Genomic DNA, 19,139 nt, shown 5'->3' on the forward strand with positions numbered 1-19,139 from the left:
TACTTATTTTCTCATCCTAACTATTAATTTGTCTTCCCCATGTCTCTCTTGGCTAGTTTTGAGAAGGGTTTGTCAGTTATGTTTATTATGTATCCTAAGAACCAGTATTTGTTTTAATAGTTCTTAGTATGGTTCATTCAGTATCCATCTCATTAATCTCTGATCTGGTATTTTTATTTCATTCTATAAACTTCTTTGGGGGAGAACTTGTTCATGATTTGCTAAGAGTTTGAGGTCTCAAACAATAGGCCCTTTCTGAAGCTAGAATCTTGCTGTAGCTCTGATATAAGAAGGAATGGCATAATTTCTTTTCTTTCTTCACTAAGGCCTTCCACATCAGAGTAGTCAGTCTCACCAAATCTCTAACCTGAGTTTATGGTTTGTAGCAGAGTGGACTTATCCTGTTGTTTATTCCTTTTTTCTGTTGCTTCCATTTATTTCTGCTTTTCTGTTATCCTGCTACATTTTTTGTGATTCATGATGCTCTTCTTTCTTTCTTCTGTGTTACTAGACTGTTCTCATTCATGAATTCAAAATGCATCAGGATTCTAACCATCATCTTGCAACTTTTTATATCTCTTTTCTGAAATTGTGTGCATTTGTTAATTTCCCTGTATAAATGGCTACATTAAAATATCTTACATTTGCCTGGTGCTGGAGGCTCATGCCTATAATCCTAGTTTCTCAGTAGGCTGAGAACTGAAGATTACTGTTCAAAGCCAGCCCAGGCAGAAAAGTCTCCATGAGACTCTTATCTCCATTTAACCACTCAAAACCTGGAAGTGGTGCTATGGCTCAAGTAGTAGAATGCTACCCTTGAGTAAAAGAGGCTCAGAACCAGCATCCAGACTCAAGCTCCAGGACTGGCAAAAGAAATCTTATATTTCCCCAAATTTCACCCTTACTTCTAAAGCCTTTAGCTGTTTTGATATATACTTAGTTGGTAATATCTTTCTGTAAATTTGTGTAAGCATTTTTAATGTTTTTTTTTGTTTGTTTCTGTTTTTTATAAAATCTCACCTTAATGCTTCCCATCATTCCTTCTAGATTAAGACCTGTGCTGTGTCACTTTTGGGTGTGTGAAATTAGGAGATTTGTGAATTAGGAGATAAAGTGACCAGTCCCTGAGGCAACCCTAAAACAGATTAGAGTAATGCAAATTATGTTAAATGCATTGTATTTCTTAGTCACAAAAGAGAATGGATAATAGGCCAATACATCTCAAAATCATGTCATACTATCATAAAAAAGGTTAAAATAAGGACAACTAAAAATGTCATAAAATATCATTTTAAATGTGGAATTTTCTTTATTGTGCATTTGTTTAGTTTTGAGGTCCTGACTAAATTCAAGAGGTACAACAAAGTGATTTCATTGAGTCATTAGTTGTTTTTCTGGGGTTTTTGTTTGTTCGTTTGAGACAATGTCTTGCTACGTAGCTGAAGCAGGCCTAAAACTTACAGTACTCTTACTTCTGCCTCCTAACTACTGGAATTACAACCATACTCAACCAGATAGTTGTGTATCCATGATGAGACTAGGGTATAGAAATTCCTATTTCTTCACCTTGTTGAATTTTTTGGCATTTGTTTTTGTAATTATAAAGTGAATGTTTCTGCAAATATATAAGTGGTAGCACAACAAGAAGACAGGATTATTTATTTTTTCCCCTTTTTGTTGGTTTTGTTTCTTGAACTCTGAGCCTGGGCGCTGTTCCTGAGCTCTTCAGCTCCAGAGGAGCATTCTAGCACTTGAGCCACAGTGCCACTTCCTGTTTTCTGGTGGTTAATTGGAGATAAAAGACTCATGGACTTTCTTGTCCAGGCTGGCTTTAGACAGGGTTCCTCTGATCTCAGCCTCCTGAGTAGCTAGGATTACAGGCATGAGCCACCAGCACCCTGCCCAGACAGGATTTTTTTAAGCCTACCTTTTTTTGGATTCAGCTAAGAGTTGTGTCCAAAGTAAAGATATTGAATCATAATTAATGGTAAGAACATTAGTCCAGCCAGCAAAGATGATATTGTGATCACAACAGTGAAGTAAAAGCTGTTGTTTGGAGGTCTGGAGTCTGACTAAGCATGTTGTAAACTACTTCATATTGAATATAAAATGTTTTAGATGTTAAAGCTAACATTCAGATATTTTGTTTTCTGAAATTGGTAAAGAACCTTTATATTTTCTCAAATATCTTCTTTTATCTTTTAGGCTTTTATCTTCAAATTGTTGTACAAAAGGGTTACAAATCAACATGCCCATATATGGGTACAGTGCATCTTAATCAGAGTTATCCTCTCAAACAGTATCCCCTTCTTAACTATCCCTTTCCTCACCAGTGATATCAACTTTTTCACTTTCTTTTTCACAGGCATACATTGAGTATTATGACTGTATTTATCCACTGTTCTTTTTTCCATTGATTCACCCTCTTCCTACTATCCCTCCCATTTAAAACTTGCTTTGATCTTCCTAATATTCATTTGGTCGAACTGTCTGTTAATTGTTCAAAGGATTTGCACCATAGTGTTTCCTGAATATACTGTAGTCAAGTTGATGGTGTGTGTATGCACCTACCTCTGTGTCTGTTTACATTGGAGATTGTATATTGAGTCTAAGATGGAAATATGAGGCCAAACATGTGCCCTCTGTCTTTCTGGGTCTGACTTACTATACTAAGTATTATTTTTTTCTAGATCCATCTATTTTCCTGCAAATAGAATGATTTCATTCTTCCTAATGGCTGAAGAAAATTCCATTTGTGTATATATGCATGTATGTATATCTCTCTATCTTATCTATCTAATATTTTATGCATTCATCAGTTGTAGGACATCTCAACAGTTTCCAAAACTTGGCTATTGTGAATTATGCTGCAATGAGCATGACTGTGGAGGTTCTCTTCTTGGATCCTGTCTTGTAATTTTTTTGGATAAATGCTCATTAGTGATATCACTGAATCATAGAGTAGTTCTACTTTTAATTTTTGAGGAATCGCTATACTGATTATATTAATTTACATACCAATCAATAGTTTATTAGGATCACTTTCCTTCACCTTCATCCTCACCAGAATTTGTTGTTGTCAGTATCCCAAATAATAGCCATTCTGACTGAAGTTAGGTGGAATATCAATATTGTTTTGATTTTCATTTCCCTTATGAGAAAGGAAGTTGAGCTTCTCTTTATGATTTACTGGCTCTTCAGTTTCTTCCTCTGAGAAATGTTAGTTTAGCTCCCTTGTCCATTTATTGATTTGATTTATTGATTCTGTGAGAGGTGTGTGTGTGTGTGTGTGTGTGTGTGTGTGTGTGTGTGTGTGTGTGTGTGTGTGTGTGTGTGTGTGTATGTGCTGTCTCTGAGCTTTGTACTGAATGCTAGAGAGAGGTCTCCCACTTGAGCCACAGCTCTACTTCTGGCTTTTTTGATGTTTGTTGGAGATAGGAGTCTCATGGGCTTTCTTGACCGGGCTGGATTCAGACCATAATCCGCAGATCTCAGCCTTCTGTTTAGCTAGGATTACAGATTTGAGTCATGGATACTTGGATTCATGCTTTAGGTTTTTAAACTCCTTGAATATTCTTGTTATTTTACCGTTCTCAGATGGATTGCTGGCAAAGATGCAATCATATTTGTCAGTGCTCTCTTCTATTTGCTGAACCCTGGAGTTTTATTGAGGAACTTGCTGCCTATCTCAGTAAGTTTTCTAGTGTTTCCACTACTTTATCCCATAGTATTTCAAGTTTTATATTTTGACCTTTGATCTACTTTAAATTAATATTGGTCTAGGGTTAGAGACAGGGATCCAATTTTAGTCTCCGGCAAGTGTACATCCAGGTCTCCTAGAACCATTTGTTGAAGAGGTATCTTTTCTCCAGTGTGTATTTTGGGCTCCTTTATTTAAAAAATCACTTGACTAGGTTAATGGGTTGATTTATGCATCTTCTAATATGTTCCATTACCCATCAGGTCTGTTTCTGTGCCTGTACCAAGCTGTTTGTTATTACTGCTTTGCAGTATAATTTAAACTCTAGTATTGGTTTTGTTGTTATTGTTGTTGTTGTTGAGGATTTCTGTGGCTTTTTGTAGGCCTTTCATGTTTCCGTATGAATTTCAAGATTGCTTTCTCTCTTTGTGAAGAATGACATTGGTATTTTGAAGGGTATTTTATTAAATTTGTAGATTGCCTTTGCAAGTATGAAAATTTTGACAGTATTAATTCTACCAATCCAAGAATATGATATATCTATCTTATCATGTTTTCTTCAATTCTTTTCCTCAAGGCTCAAATGTCTATCATTTTATGTGAACAAAATTGGATAATACTCTGAAATGTTCTAGAAAATAAAATTTGAATAAATTCAAATTTGTAATTTTATACTATTACTTTTCTGTGTACTAGTACTGGGACTTGAATACAGGATGTGGGTATTATCCTTAGCTTTTTGCTCAAGGCTGGTACTCCACCACTTGAATCACAGCTTTGTTCCTGTTTGCTGAGAGTCTTATCAGACTCTCACAAACATTTCTGCTCCGGCCTTGAACTGTGATCCTCCTGAGTAGCTAGGATTACAAATGAGAGCTACTAGTTAGCAACCAGCATATTCTGAGTATATTTTATATCGTCTTTGAAAAATATTGGAATTTAAATTTCCTTGGCATGAGCTGGGAAGGTGGCTTAGTGGTAGAGCGCTTGCCTGAGGCCCTGGATTCGATTCCTCAGCAACACATAAGCAAAAAGAAAAAAGCCAGAAGTGGCGCTGTGGCTCAAGTGGTAGAGCGCTAGCCTTGAGCTGAAGAGCTGAGGGACAGCGCCCAGGCCCAGAGTTCAGGCCCCACGACCGGACCCCCCCCAAAAAAAAATTTTCCCTTGGCATTAATTTTGGCTTATAATATTTAAATAATAAATTATGCAGGAGTAAATAAATTCCAAGTAGCATCTTGGTTGTTAATAGCAATATATTTTTCAGGCTGGGATTGTGGCTTAGTGGTGGAGTGCTTGCCTAGCATGCATGAAGCCCTGTGTCTGATTCCTCAGTACCACATAAACAAAAAATGCCAGAATTGGTACTGTGGCTCAAGGTAGAATGCTACACTTAAGCAAAAAAAGCTCAGGGATAGTGCCCAGGCTCAAGCCCCAGAACTCGCGAAACAATTCAGGTTAATAAACTATTCTAAACACTATTTTCCTGTGACTTAAATAAAAGAAAGATTCATGTGTTAAAAACAGTATGTCATCTGTCTAAAAGTGTTAGCATTTTAAGTGATGTATAAATATAATCTAAATGCTCAAGGCTTTTCCAGAGATATAGTGAAAGAAAGAAATGAAGGAAGAAAGAAAAGAAAAGAAAGAAAGAAAGAAAGAAAGAAAGAAAGAAAGAAAGAAAGAAAGAAAGAAGGAAAGAAAGAAAGAAAGAAAGAAAGAAGGAAAGAAAGAAAGAAAGAAAGAAAGAAAGAAAGAAAGAAAGAAAGAAAGAACGAAAGAACGAAGGAAAGAAAGAACGAAGGAAAGAAAGAAGGATTTTTTTCAAATAAGTATTCATCTTTTCATCTGTAATCCAGTACCTCTTATTCTCAACCAGAAAAAAATTGCTCTCCCTCCCCTTCCCCCAGTTTCTTACTCCATACAAATTTCTCTTAGATATTTCCTTTTATTGCATTTCAGAAAGTCATAGCCAGTGAATAATGAATGTCTAAATTAATTCAATCAATCAACAAATATTTATTGACTAGCTATCACATATGCAGCAGTGTTCTCTGTACTCTACACCTCATAATTGAAAAACACCTAGGAAACCTTGCTGATTAACAAGAATGATTGATAGGTTTTGATGTTCAACTAATACCAAAACAAGGATGGAAATCTAAAACTGATTTATGATGCTCTGGCTGCTGAACTTTGATCATAGACCCAGTTATTGCCTGATTGTTTCAGTTAATCAAATTCTGTCTAATAAAATGTTAATTAATAGAATTTTTCATTTTCCTGCTTCACATAAAATGCAGTATATTTCACATAATAGCGCTATCAGACTCAGAAGTTAATCTAAAATTTCCTAAATTGGATATCCAGCTTACTGCATCATTGTCTTTATGAGAGATTCTTGAATCAAATGCATGTTTATATTTATATATAGAATCCATGTTTGATTGATTGTTACAGCAGCATCATATTATGTAACAACTGAATGATATGAAGTATAAGAAAGCAAAAATTATCTAAAAATTCTCTAACTTTGTGTTAGTCTTATTCTAAGTGTACAACCACTGAATATTAAATACATACAATGCATAATTAGTGGTTTGATATAAAATGTCTACTTAAAGTATAAGCATGATTTCACATGAAACAAATACGTTAAAGTTGGATTTAAAAGCCTATACATACCATATTATTCTATATCCAAATAAATGTGTTACATCCTTTAATAAATACAATGTTAGACATAAGACACATATTTCTTGACAGTAAGAAGTTCTTTGTGATACTCCATCAGATGGCTTATTTTCTACCCCAGTTTCAAGTCTAGACTACATCTTGCCTAAACTATTATAAAGTTTCTGTACTTCTTCCATTCATTATTATACACAAGGCATGTTAAAATTCCTAATATACAAAAATACAATTCAGACCCTACAGCCCATCTTCTTGAGACCTTCCATAGCTCATCATTCACTGCAGAATAAGATTTAGGTGTTTGTGGCATTCATGTCCTCTACAAAGTGACACCAACCTTTCTTTAGTGTTAGTTGAACTGATGATTCATCAAACATATCCTGTCCACTTATTGTAATACAATCAAACTTTTATTCTCTACTGTGTCTCTTTTTGAATCCTGTCCTTCAAAAGTTTACTCGCTTTTTAAGGTTCAAGGGGGTGTGATTTTACCGTAGTTTGAACTCGTACTGCGCTTCATTTATTGTACATCCACTATGACACTTATCATAGTTCTTTGTATTAAAGTTATTCATGTTCCAGTCTTATCTCTTCCTCTCAAATCATGATTCTTTCCCTCCAGGAGATTGTTTGTCCTATCTTTTTATTTCCTGTAGGACCTGAAACAGCACCTCATATAGAATAGAAATCTGCCAGACATTTCAAAAGAATTCAAATTAGTTGCCTTAGAAAGTAATATATACTTATGCTAATAATGTTCAATTTGCCAAAACGTTTTTGACATTCTTTTACAACTGCTTTAAAAGCCTGTGGGGTTCTTTTAAATGGTTTCACTGGTGACAAATCATCATCATTTGAGGAAAAAATTTGATTTTGGAAAATAGAATTCATTCTGAGACACACTTAGTGAATAATATGAATGTTCAATCTGGTTTTAATGAGACAGAATCTCAGGATGAGGTATGAACTGACAATTCCAAAAGTTCCCAAAATGCTCTCAACAATGTCAATATCCTTGTAATGAGTTCATAGCATCCTAAATTTTCTACTTTGAAGCATACAGCAATTTGGGAATGTAAGTTCTAAAATATTTGTTAAATCAGCCTTGTCTTCTTGTAGATTCTTTTGCAATTTTCCAAACCAGACTAAAGTATGCTTAAAATTGAAATATCATTTAAATGAGAAGTTTATTGCCCTTCTCATTTGATTACTGTATTTTATATATTCAAGTGAATGAGAACCTCTCTTCAATACTGTACCAAATAAAAACTCCCCAACATTGGAGAAACACTTGTTTGTAAAGAAAAAAAGAGAGACTTAAAAATTCAACTATTCTGCCTGAGTTGTGCCAGGAAATTAAGAATACATTGGAAGTAAATGTTAGAGATTAGTTGAGCATAGATAGCATTTAAATGCCACGCAACTTTTCAGTAGTTACTAGTTTGAGGCTCTGTTTTGTTTTATTTGCAAGTCCATGGCTTTGGCATATTTTCTCTAGAAATACTCTGTAGCTCTTTTTGATTTATCCCCACTAATGGATGGAAATATGTGCACCAATAATTCAAAAGAATTGGGTATATCTATTAGTATTAAAAAAAGATATGATACCTTGGCAGATTTATCTTCATTAAAGCTAATAACTGATTTTGCAAGCTTGACTAAACAAGCAATTGACCCCAAGCTTGATTTGTGAAATGAAAAGAAAGTAGTCTTTTAAAAAGAATTTTTCAGAAGAAATCATTTTATTACCTTTGGTTCATCACTGAAGAAAATCAACTGTTCACGTTTTGTTATGATCTCTTTACACTAAAATCATTGCCTTTCTATTCAAATGATGTTTTACATTAAGTAAAATACTTTTTAGCCTATCTATAAAAGTACGATTTTTGCATATTGGTATATTCAGAAATCAAAGGAAACTGGCAGTTCTAGTGGTCAGGCACAGTAATAATTTATCTAAAATTTGAATGGAGATTCTGCAAATTCAATAATATTGCAGATGTACCTAGGCAAGAAGATGTCCAATAAAATTTGCTTCTTTTTCGTATGTGTATTGGTACAGGGGCTTGTACTCAAGGCCTAGATGCTATCCCTTAGATTTGTTAATCAAGGATAGTGCTCTATCACTTGAGCTAATAGAGTTGTAACTCTACTTCCAGTGTTTTGCTGGTTAATTGAAAATAAGAGATTCACAAACTTTCTTTCCCAGGCAAGCTTTGAACTAAGATGCTCAGATCTCAGCTTCCTACTCAGGAAAGAAGCTAGGATTACAGGCATGAGCCATCAGTGCCTGGCTTAAAACTTGTTCTTTTATAGTTACATTCCTATATTTAGTGTTGATAATGAAGTTTTTCACTGTTGCAAAAATGATGGAATATACTTGCAAAGTACACAACTATTTTATATTTGAGCACATAGTTTCTAGTAGTTTCCCAAAAATGTTGGAAAAGATTTAAATACATTTTACTTATCAAGGAATAAGGAGCAGAATGTTATAACTATAAATGTAATCATTTCAACACTCTCATCTACATTTGTTTTAGTCATACATTATTCATACAAAAAATCTTTATTTAAATCAAAAGGTCATTAAAATGTACAATTTACCATTTTAAAATAAAAGGTAGACAACATAGAGAATAGATTTTTGATGTGGCCTGAATATTGATAAAAATTGTCTCAGTCATTTGCATTGTAGGCTAAGATTTTTATAAAGAAAGCACCTGTGGTAATAATAGTTTACTCAGTGATGATATTTCAAAGTAAAGGAAAGCAACATGCTTCAGTAGTTTATAGCATACACTTTTCATTATGGAGTCATCTTTCATTTTGTAGTAGTGCTCTACTTTTAAGTGTGACCGGTCTATAGTGCTTGCAACTTTTTCCAAGATTCCACAGAGGTAAGCACCGAATTTCCATTTCAATCATCCTATGTCTATAGATTTCCAAACTCCAGCAGAGCCCCAGCAAATACAGAGCCTTAAGATGCTCTAAGAATTTCCTTGAATTTCCAAAGAAATTTTTACATCATTTCTAATCTTTTTCCACAAAGGAAGATCTTTATGTCTGTGGACTTCATTAAAGAAAGAATGTTGTTTATTTGGGGAATGTATTATGAATGCAGGCCTATCTTAACACTGTATATGAATTATTTGGTGTTGATCAACGTTCCAAAAATATGAATGCAAACCTTACTGAGATTCCATTTGTTGTTTTCACAGATTTCAGGAAACCTTACTGTGCCTTGGATTACAGGGTGTTCTAGAAAAAGAGCAGTAAGTAATCTTTATTTAAAGCAACAAGTTGGTTTCCTCATGTCATTAGTAGGAATGCCATTGAAAAAACTAGCAAAAACATAACCTTGATTAAATTGAATTTTCTCAAAGAACATTTTGACGTTAAAATATTTATGTATTCTGGGGGCTGGGAAGGTGGTTCAGTGGTAAAATGCTTGCTTTGCATGCATGAGGCCCTGGATTCGATTCCTCAGCAACACATAAGCAAAAAGAAAAAAGCCAGAAGTGGCACTGTGGCTCAAGTGGTAGAGTGCTAGCCTTGAGCTGAAGAGCTGAGGGACAGCGCCCAGGCCCAGAGTTCAGACCCCACAACCAGATCTCCCCCCCAAAAAAAAGAAAGAAAAAAAAGCCAGGCCCAAAGAAATATAGGTCCCATGGTTTCCCTTATCTGCAATAACTAGTATATGTCTAGGACAAGCAGAAAAGGTCAAAAGGTATGTATATATGACCATATAAGATGTTGCTAAGTGAAATGAACCCCAAGATAGGGACACAAGAGGTTTTTTTTTATCTATGTTGTTGTTGTTTTTGATGTATTTATAATGTACCATGCAATTTTCTTTGTTTCTTTTGTATGTTCTTCCCCATGGTATAACCTCTATTTACATTGTATTTTATTCCAGTGCCCTCCATCTTATATATATATATATATATATATATATATATATATATATATATATATATATATTTCTAATTTGGGTAGGGGAAGGGAAATAACAAAATGCTTAAATAAGGATATACGTTGATCCATTGTAACAATCAGATGTACAAGACACTATGTTGAAAACAAACATTACAGCTTGGCTGGAGGAGGGAAAAGTTGGGGAGGTGGGGAGGAAAGGGATGGTAGGGGAAAAACAAAGGAGGGGGTAATAGTGCTCCATAGGAAATGTACTCTTTACCTTGCTCATGTAACTGTAACCCCTTTGTACAGTATCTTAATTATATATATATATATATATATATATATATATATATATATTAGAAAAAGTGTTTTATTAAACCAGTTAGCTTTTTTGTTTTTGTTTTTGTTTTTGTTTTTGTTTTTTGGGTCCAGTCATGGAGCCTGAACTCTGGGCCTAGGTGCTGTCCCTCAGCCCTTCAGCTCAATGCTAGCGCTCTACCACTTGAGCCACAGCGCCACTTCCGGCTTTGTCTGTGATTAATTGGAGACACTCTTATCTACAATTAATCACAGGAAAAGTGGGTGAGAGATGGGAAGGGATGGGAAGGGGAAACAAAGGAGGAGGCCACAATGCTTGATAAGAAATGTACTCATTATCTTGCCCAAGTAATTGTAACCCCTCTGTACGGTATTTTCACACACAGAAAAAAGTGTCACAGATTTTCCTTCCCCAGACTGGCTTTGACTCATGGTCCTCAGATCTCAGCCTCCTGAGTAGTGAGGATTACAACTATGAACCACTGGCACCCGGCAACATGTACAGTTTTTAAGTTTAAGAAAATTTAAATTAATGATTTAGTTTACAGAGATAAGGCATCATTGACTCATATCTGTAATCTTAGCTATTGAAGAGTCTACTATTGGAGGATTATAGCTTGAGTTGAGCTGAGGTAAAACTTTGTGAGACCTCTCCCCCATCTTAACAGAAAAAAAGCTTTACATGGAGGCATAAACGCATCATTCCAAATACAGACAAAAGATTAAATAGGAGGTATTATGATTCAGTCTACTTAGGACAAAAAAAGTAAGATTCTATCTCAAAAATAACACAAGCAAAAAGGGGTAGAAGCATGTCTCAAACAGTAAAGCATTTGTCTCACTAGAATTAGGCACTGAATTCAAATATCAGTATTGCAAAAAAAATAATTTTACAGGAAGTTGTAAATAGACATTAAAAGAATGGGCTATTGTTTATACATTCCAGCAGAATATCACTTTTTCTCTTTACCAAATGCATGCTTCACATTTTACTGTTGACCTATTGGATAATTCAAACTCACATATTGAAGTGTTTGGTGTCTATTACAGAGTCAATTATAATAATAGAGTCAATTAGTAAAAACAAAGACTAGTACAAAATAATACATAACATATTCAGAACTTGAAACATCATTTAAATCTGATTCTTCATTTGGTGAAAAATGGAATAGAAGCATGAATTTTGATCCTCTTGTGGTGATGTAGCTCCCAAATGATCATTTTACAACTTATTTTCTTTTGTAAGAACTTACATCTCAGATATGGTAGCAGAAACTTAGAGGTTCAGCTACCTGGAGGCTGAAGCAAGACGATCACTTGACTTCAGCCTGGAGTTGGAAATCACCCTGGACAACTTATCAAGACATTGCTCGAAAAAAAATTAGCAGATTCACTGCTAGCAGAATGAAATGAGCTATATTCCCCCACAGTGCTACAGATCCAGTCTAGGGCCTTGCACATGTTAACAAAGTGCTCTAACACTAAGCCATATGACTAGTCCTGATATTTTTTTTAATGTTACATAAAGTACACAGGTCATTCAATTTCACTCTTATTTTACAATAATATATTTTAATTTTTCATTATTTTAGATTGGATCAATCTATGCCTCAAAATCTTAGTTACTGAGAAATTTGATCAGTATCTAGCACTTTCTATACACTAATAGCTCATTCTTTATTCGTTGGTGATGGATAAAAATGATGCTGTTCCTTTGGGGGTTTTTTTTGGCAGTCCTGGGACTTGTGGAGACTGTCCCTGAGCTTCTTTTGCTCAAGACTAACACTCTACCATTTGAGTCACAACACTACTTCCAGCTTTTAATGTTTATCTGGTACTAAGGAATTGACCCAAGGCTTCATGCATGCTAGGCAAGCGTTCTCCCATTAAGACACATTCCCAGCCCAATCCTTCATTTTTTAATGAAGTTATTTTATAGCAAATAGTTCATTTCCTAAGCAATCATAAATTTTAGAACAAATACATTTTAGATCAAATATAATTAATAAAATTACACTTTAAGATCATTTTGCCAAGAAAATGCTTGAGCATTTCATGCAAGAATATTTTTAAGTGTCCTTATGTGAAAATTTCATGAGATGTCCAACTCTATATGATTCAGAATAAAAGGTGATAAAAATAGATAACAAAAAATTAAAGCCATTTCCTCTTAACTCAGGAATGAGACAAGGATGTCCACTATCTCCACTCCTCTTCAATTTAGTATTAGAATGCCTAGCTACAGCAATAAGACAAGATGAAAATATAAAAGGGATCAAAGTAGGGAAAAATAAAGTAAAACTCTCCCTCTTTGCAGATGACATGATCTTGTATTTAAAGAATCCCACGGACTCTACTCCCAAATTACGCAAACTGATTTGAAACTTTGGCAAACTACCAGGGTATAAAATTAACCCTCAAAAATCATGTGTTTCTAACGCATTTATAAGATTATTTCTTTGTTGCTTTGTATGTCCCTCCCCCACAGTGTAACCCCCGCTTTCACTATATTTGATGTCAGTATAACATGTGGAGGAGATGGGGACAAACAAGTCGTTTAAGGATTCAGGTGGATCTGTTGCAACAATGAGAAGTACAAAATGTCATGTCAAAACCAGCTTTACAATGTCGGTGGGGGGGGGGGGAGGGGGGTATAATTGGGTGGGGGGAGGGGGGTAAAATTGGGTGGGGGGAGGGGGGAGGCGGGGAAGGGAAGTGAAGGGTAAACAAAGGAGGAGGCTGCAATGCTTGGTAAGAAATGTATGCATTATCCTGCCCATGTAATTGTAGCCCCCCTGTACAGTATGTTCTCAAATAAAATAAAATACAATTAAAAAAAAATCAATGGCTTGGGGCTGGGAAAGGGCTCAGTGGTAGAGCGCTTTCCTTGCATGCCTGAGGCCCTGGGTTTGATTCTTCAGCACCACATAAGCAAAAAGAAAAAAGCCAGAAGTGGCACTGTAGCTCAAGTGGTACAACGTTAGCTTTTAGCTGAAGAGCTGAGGGACAGAGCCCAGGCCCAGACGTCAGACCCCACAACCGGACCCCACCCCCAAAAAAATCAATGGCTTTTCTATATGCCAACAATGAGAAAAACATGGCTGAAATTAGGAAAGCAACTCCATTTGTAATAGCCCCACAAAAAATAAAACAACTAGGAATTAACTTAACCAAAGATGTAAAGGACCTCTATGACGAAACCTTAAAAACTTTAAAAAGGAAATCAAAACAGAACTTAGAAAGTGGAAAAAAAACCCATGCCCCTGGATTGGAAGGATCAACATCATGAAAATGGCAATACTTCCCAAGGCTATCTACAAATTCAATGCGATACCTATCAATATTCCAATCTCATTCTTCAAGGAAATAGAAGAGGCAATCCAAAAATTCATATGGAACAATGAAAGACCCTGAATATCAAAAACGATCGTTAACAGAAAGAATGGTGCTGGAGGAATATTAATACCAATTTTCAAACTCTACTACAAAGGCATAGTAATCAAAACAGCTTGGTACTGGCACAAGAAGAGACCTCAGGACCAATGGAATAGAATTGAAAACCCAGAAATGAACCCACAGACCTATAGCCATCTAATCTTTGATAAGGGAGCTTAAAAAAATAGAATGGAAGAAAGACAGCCTCTTTAGTAAATGGTGCTGGCAAAATTGGTTAACTACTTGTAGAAAACTAAAGCTAAATCCTTATATATCACCTGCACTAGAATCAACTCCAAATGGATCAAAGACCTCGGAGTTAAAACTGACACTTTGAAAACATCACAGGATAGAATAGGAGAAATACTAGGTCTCCTTGGCACAGGCGGAAATTTTCTTAATAGAAACCCAGAAACACAACAAATCAAAGAAAGGTTGGACAAATGGGATTGCATGAAATTGCAGAGCTTCTGCATGGCAAAGGACATAGCTAGCAAGATCCATAGAAAGCCCACAGATTGGGAGAAGATCTTCACTAGCCATACAACGAACAAGGGTTTCATATCTAAAATGTAATTGGAACTCAAAAAATTAAATCCCCAACAACAAATCCTCAAAGAAACAACTACCCAATAAATAAGTGGGCTAAAGACTTAAAGAGAAACTTCTCTGGAGAGGAAAGAAGGGGGGCCAATAGACACATGAAGAAATGCTCAACCTCTCTAGCCATAAAAGAAATGCAAATCAAAACAACATTGAGATTTCACCTCACCCCAGTAAGAATGGCTATAATTAAGAACTCTAACAACAGATGCTGGAGGGGATGTGGACAGATGGGAACCCTACTGCATTGTTGGTGGGAGTGTAAACTTGTTCAACCACTTTGGAAAGCAGTATGGAAGTTCCTCAAAAGAGTCCACATAGAGCTTCCCTATGACCCAGCAATCCCACTTTTGGGCATTTACCCAAATGATCACAAACAAGACCATACTAAAGCTACCAGCACAACTATGTTTATTGCAGCATTATTTACCATAGCTGAGATATGGATCCAACCTTACTGCCCCTCAGTAGATGAATGGATCAAGAAAATGTGGTATATATACACAATGGAATTCTATGCTTCCATCAGAAAGAATGACATTGCCCCATTTGTTAGGAAATGGAAAGACTTGGAAAAAATTATATTAAGTGAAGTAAGCCAATCCCAAAGAAACATAGGTCCCATGGTTTCCCTTATTTGCAATAACTAGTATATGTCTGAGACAAGCAGAAAAGGACAGATATGTTGATGTTAGGTGAAATGAACCCCAAGATAAGTACTCAAATGTTTTTTTTACTTTCGTGTGGTTGTTTCTAACATGTTTATAAGATGATTTCTTTGTTGCTTTGTATGTCCCTCCCCCCCCTGCTTTTACTGTATTTGATGTTGGTATAATTTGTGGAGGGGAAGGGAAAAAACAAATTGTTTAAATAGGGATACGGGTGTTCCCATTGCAACAATGAGATATACAAGTCGTTATGTCGAAAAATGAACTTTACAACTTTGGCAGGGGGCATGGAGGGGGGGTGGAGGAGAAGGGAAAGGGGGTATATGGATGGGGGGCTGGATATGGGAAAGGATAGGAAGGAGGCAGCAATGGTTGATAAGAAATGTACTCCTGGGCTGGGAAGTTGGCTCAATGGTAGAGCTCTTGCCTTGCATGTCTGAGGCCCTGGGTTTGATTCCTCAGCACCACATAAGCAAAAAGAAAAACGCCAGAAGTGGCACTGTGGCTCCATTGGTAGAGTGCTAGCTTTGAGCTGAAGAGCTGAGGGACAGCGCCCAGGCCCAGAGTTCAGGCCCCATGATCGAATCCCCCCCCCCAAAAAAGAAATGTACTCATTATCTTGCCCATGTAATTGTAACTCCTCTGTACGATATTTTCATAATAAATTTTTTTTTAAATCCAGTACTGCTTCTGTTGATCCCATTGATATGACATTCTGATTTGGACACTCTGTATTTGTAACTTTTTCCATTACTTTAACAAAATACTTGACAGAACAACATAAACAAATGTATTTTATGTTTTGGTTCACAATTTCAAACTGCTTAGTCCTTGGCCATTTTTCCCTTGTGTTTTGGGGCCTTTTGTTGAGGCGGAATGTAATTGCAGTAGGAACATATGACGGAAACTGCTCACCTTATAGAGGACAGAAAACAAAATCTAAGGAAAGAATTGGCACCAGGCATACACTTCAAACAGAAACTCCTAAAGTTCCTAGAGCACCAAAAGGTGGGGACCCGACATTCAAATCATGAGCCTATATTCAAACCATAACAGCTTCCATACTATTTTCTACAGCGAATGAATCATATACATTTCCATTAGCCATGTATAAAGTTTTCTTTCTCCTATAACCTCACCAGCATTTATTGTATGTCCCCCTTCTCTTGATTATATCATTTTCTAACTGAGATAAAATGTAAATGTAGTTTTAATTTGCAATTCCTTGATAGTTAAAGATGCTGAATATTTTAATATATTTATTGGCAATTTGTACTTTTGTGATCTATCTGTTCAGTTCATTTGCCCATTTACTGTGTGCAGTAATTATTCCTTGGTGTTTTATTTTTTGTCTTCTTTATGTATTCTGAATTTTTTTCACAGCTGGTAAAAGAGTTCTCTTGTTCTGTAAGCTATCTCTTTACTGTTAATTGCTTATTTTATTCTTCAGAAATATTTTATTTTACTATGGTCTTAGTTGTTATTTCTTGATATTATTTCCTGAGCTAGTGGTGTCCTATAGTTACTATTACCTATAAGATCAAATATTAGTATATATGATATGAAACTTTTAAATTACTACAATCTTTAATTTTTTCAAAATTCAACCTTTTATTTTGCTACTGTACTTCTGGTGTCACTAAAAACATTTCAAATTCAAGATGATAAATATAGACTAACTTTTTTGCAAAGTTTGTGGAATATGTAGGAATATTTGTGGAAGTTCAGAATAGAAAGACCATGGGAAGTAGTTGCTTCTGGAATGTATTATACATTTAATCATTTAATTAGCTATTAAAGCTGACATTATGTCAGCCAATTCAGAGGAAGAGCCTGCTGACCAGATTAGAAAGTGAAAGGGAAGAAAGTGTGGCTTGTCCACATCCCCTCCAGCATCTGTTGTTATTAGAGTTCTTGATTTTAGCCATTCTAACTGGAGTGAGGTGGTATCTCAATGTTGTTTTGATTTGCATTTCTTTTATGGCTAGGGAAGTTGAGCATTTCTTCATGTGTTTATTGGGCATTCTTTTTTCTTCTTCAGAGAAGTTTCTCTTTAAGTCTTTAGCCCACTTATTTATTGGGCAGTTGTTTCTTTGAAGATTTGTTGTTGGGGGATTTAATTTTTTGAGTTCAAGGTATATATGAGACCCTTGTCCATTGTATGGCTAGTGAAGATCTTCTCCCAATCTGTGGGCTTTCTATGGATCTTGCTAGCTATGTCCTTTGCCATGCAGAAGCTCTGCAATTTCATGCAATCCCATTTGTCCAACCTTTCTTTGATTTGTTGTGTTTCTGGGTCTCTATTAAGAAAATTTCGGCCTGTGCCAAGGAGACCTAGGATTTCTCCTATTCCATCCTGTAATGTTTTCAGAGTGTCTGCTTTGTTGGTGGGAGTGTAAACTTGTTCAACCACTTTGGAAAGCAGTATCAAAAGACTCCACACAGAACTCCCCTATGACCAAGCAATCCCACTTTTGGGCATTTACCCAAATGTTTACAAACAAGACCACACTAAAGCTACCAGCACAACTATGTTTATTGCAGCATTATTTACTATAGCTAAGATATGGAACCAACCCAGATGCCCCTCAGTAGATGAATGGATCAAGAAAATGTGGTATATATACACAATGGAATTCTATGCTTCCATCAGAAAGAATGGCATTGCCCCATTTGTTAGGAAATGGAAAGGCTTGGAAAAAATATATTAAGTGAAGTAAGCCAGGCCCAAAGAAACATAGGTCCCATGGTTTCCCTTATTTGCAATATCTAGTATATTTCTGAGTCAAGCAGAAAAGGTCAGATAAGGTGATGTTAGGGAAATGAACCCTAAGATATGTATTCAAATGTTTTTTTTTCTTTCATGTGATTGTTTCTAACACATTTATAAGATTATTTCTTTGTTGCTTTGTATGTCCTTCCCCCGCAGTATAACCCCTGCTTTCACTCTATTTGATGTTGGCATAATTTGTGGAGGGGAAGGGGAAAAACACATCGTTTAAATAGTGATACAGGTGGACCCATTGCAACAATGAGATGTGCAAGTCGTTATGTTGAAAACGAACTTTACAACTTTGGTGGGGGGGCAGGGGGGGATTGGGTGGAGGGGTCGGGGGCGGATGGGAAGGGGAAACAAAGGAGGAGGCTACAATGCTTGATAAGAAATGTACTCATTATCTTGCCCATGTAACCCCTCTGTACAGTGTTTTCACAATAAAAAAATAAATAAATAAAAATCAAACAAAAAAAAAACAAGAAAAGAAAGTGTGGCTTGTATATTCAAACATTAGAAACAAAAGCAAATACAAGAAATAAGGATTAACATATTTTGTTCATAATTACAGGACAGGTACTAAATACTAGAGATGTACCTTGGAAGATTATATTTAATACTCCCCACTAGATGGTTACCCTTTTTATTGTTTATTTTTATTGTTATTATTAAGAAGTTGTACAGAAGGGTTACAATTCTATAAGTCACACAGTGAGTGCAATTCTTCTTGGGCAATATCATTGCTTCCTTCACTTTCCCCTAGTTTTCCCATCCTGTCCTTGCCCACAAGTTGCATATTTGATTTCTTTCAAAGTGTATATTGAATATCATGACTGCATTTGTTCACCCTTCATCCATTCCTATGTACTCATGTTTTTTTTTAATATGACTTCTATAGGTCAAGCCCTTTTATTCATGTCTTAGATCCATTCCAAGCAAATTTTATGTCTGGTATAAGCAAGGATTACAAATTCATTTTTTTGTATCTAGTTATTTATCCTAGATTTTCTGTTGATGGTCTTGACAGAGC

General features: G+C 35.7%; 1 protein-coding gene across 1 annotated transcript in view; it reads left to right on the plus strand.

Annotated features, from left to right (window-relative positions):
- Hdx (highly divergent homeobox) overlaps window positions 1-19,139 on the plus strand; it is a 122,246-nt gene that overhangs the window by 56,447 nt on the left and 46,660 nt on the right. The window contains exon 4 of the mRNA XM_070040122.1: window positions 9,613-9,666. Coding sequence (XP_069896223.1) covers window positions 9,613-9,666 — 54 coding nt within the window. The remainder of the gene's footprint in view (window positions 1-9,612; window positions 9,667-19,139) is intronic.

This window comes from Dipodomys merriami, unplaced genomic scaffold, assembly GCF_024711535.1.
Source record: "Dipodomys merriami isolate MVZ:Mamm:240054 unplaced genomic scaffold, mDipMer1.0.p SCAF_3, whole genome shotgun sequence".
Classification (NCBI taxonomy): domain Eukaryota; kingdom Metazoa; phylum Chordata; class Mammalia; order Rodentia; family Heteromyidae; genus Dipodomys; species Dipodomys merriami.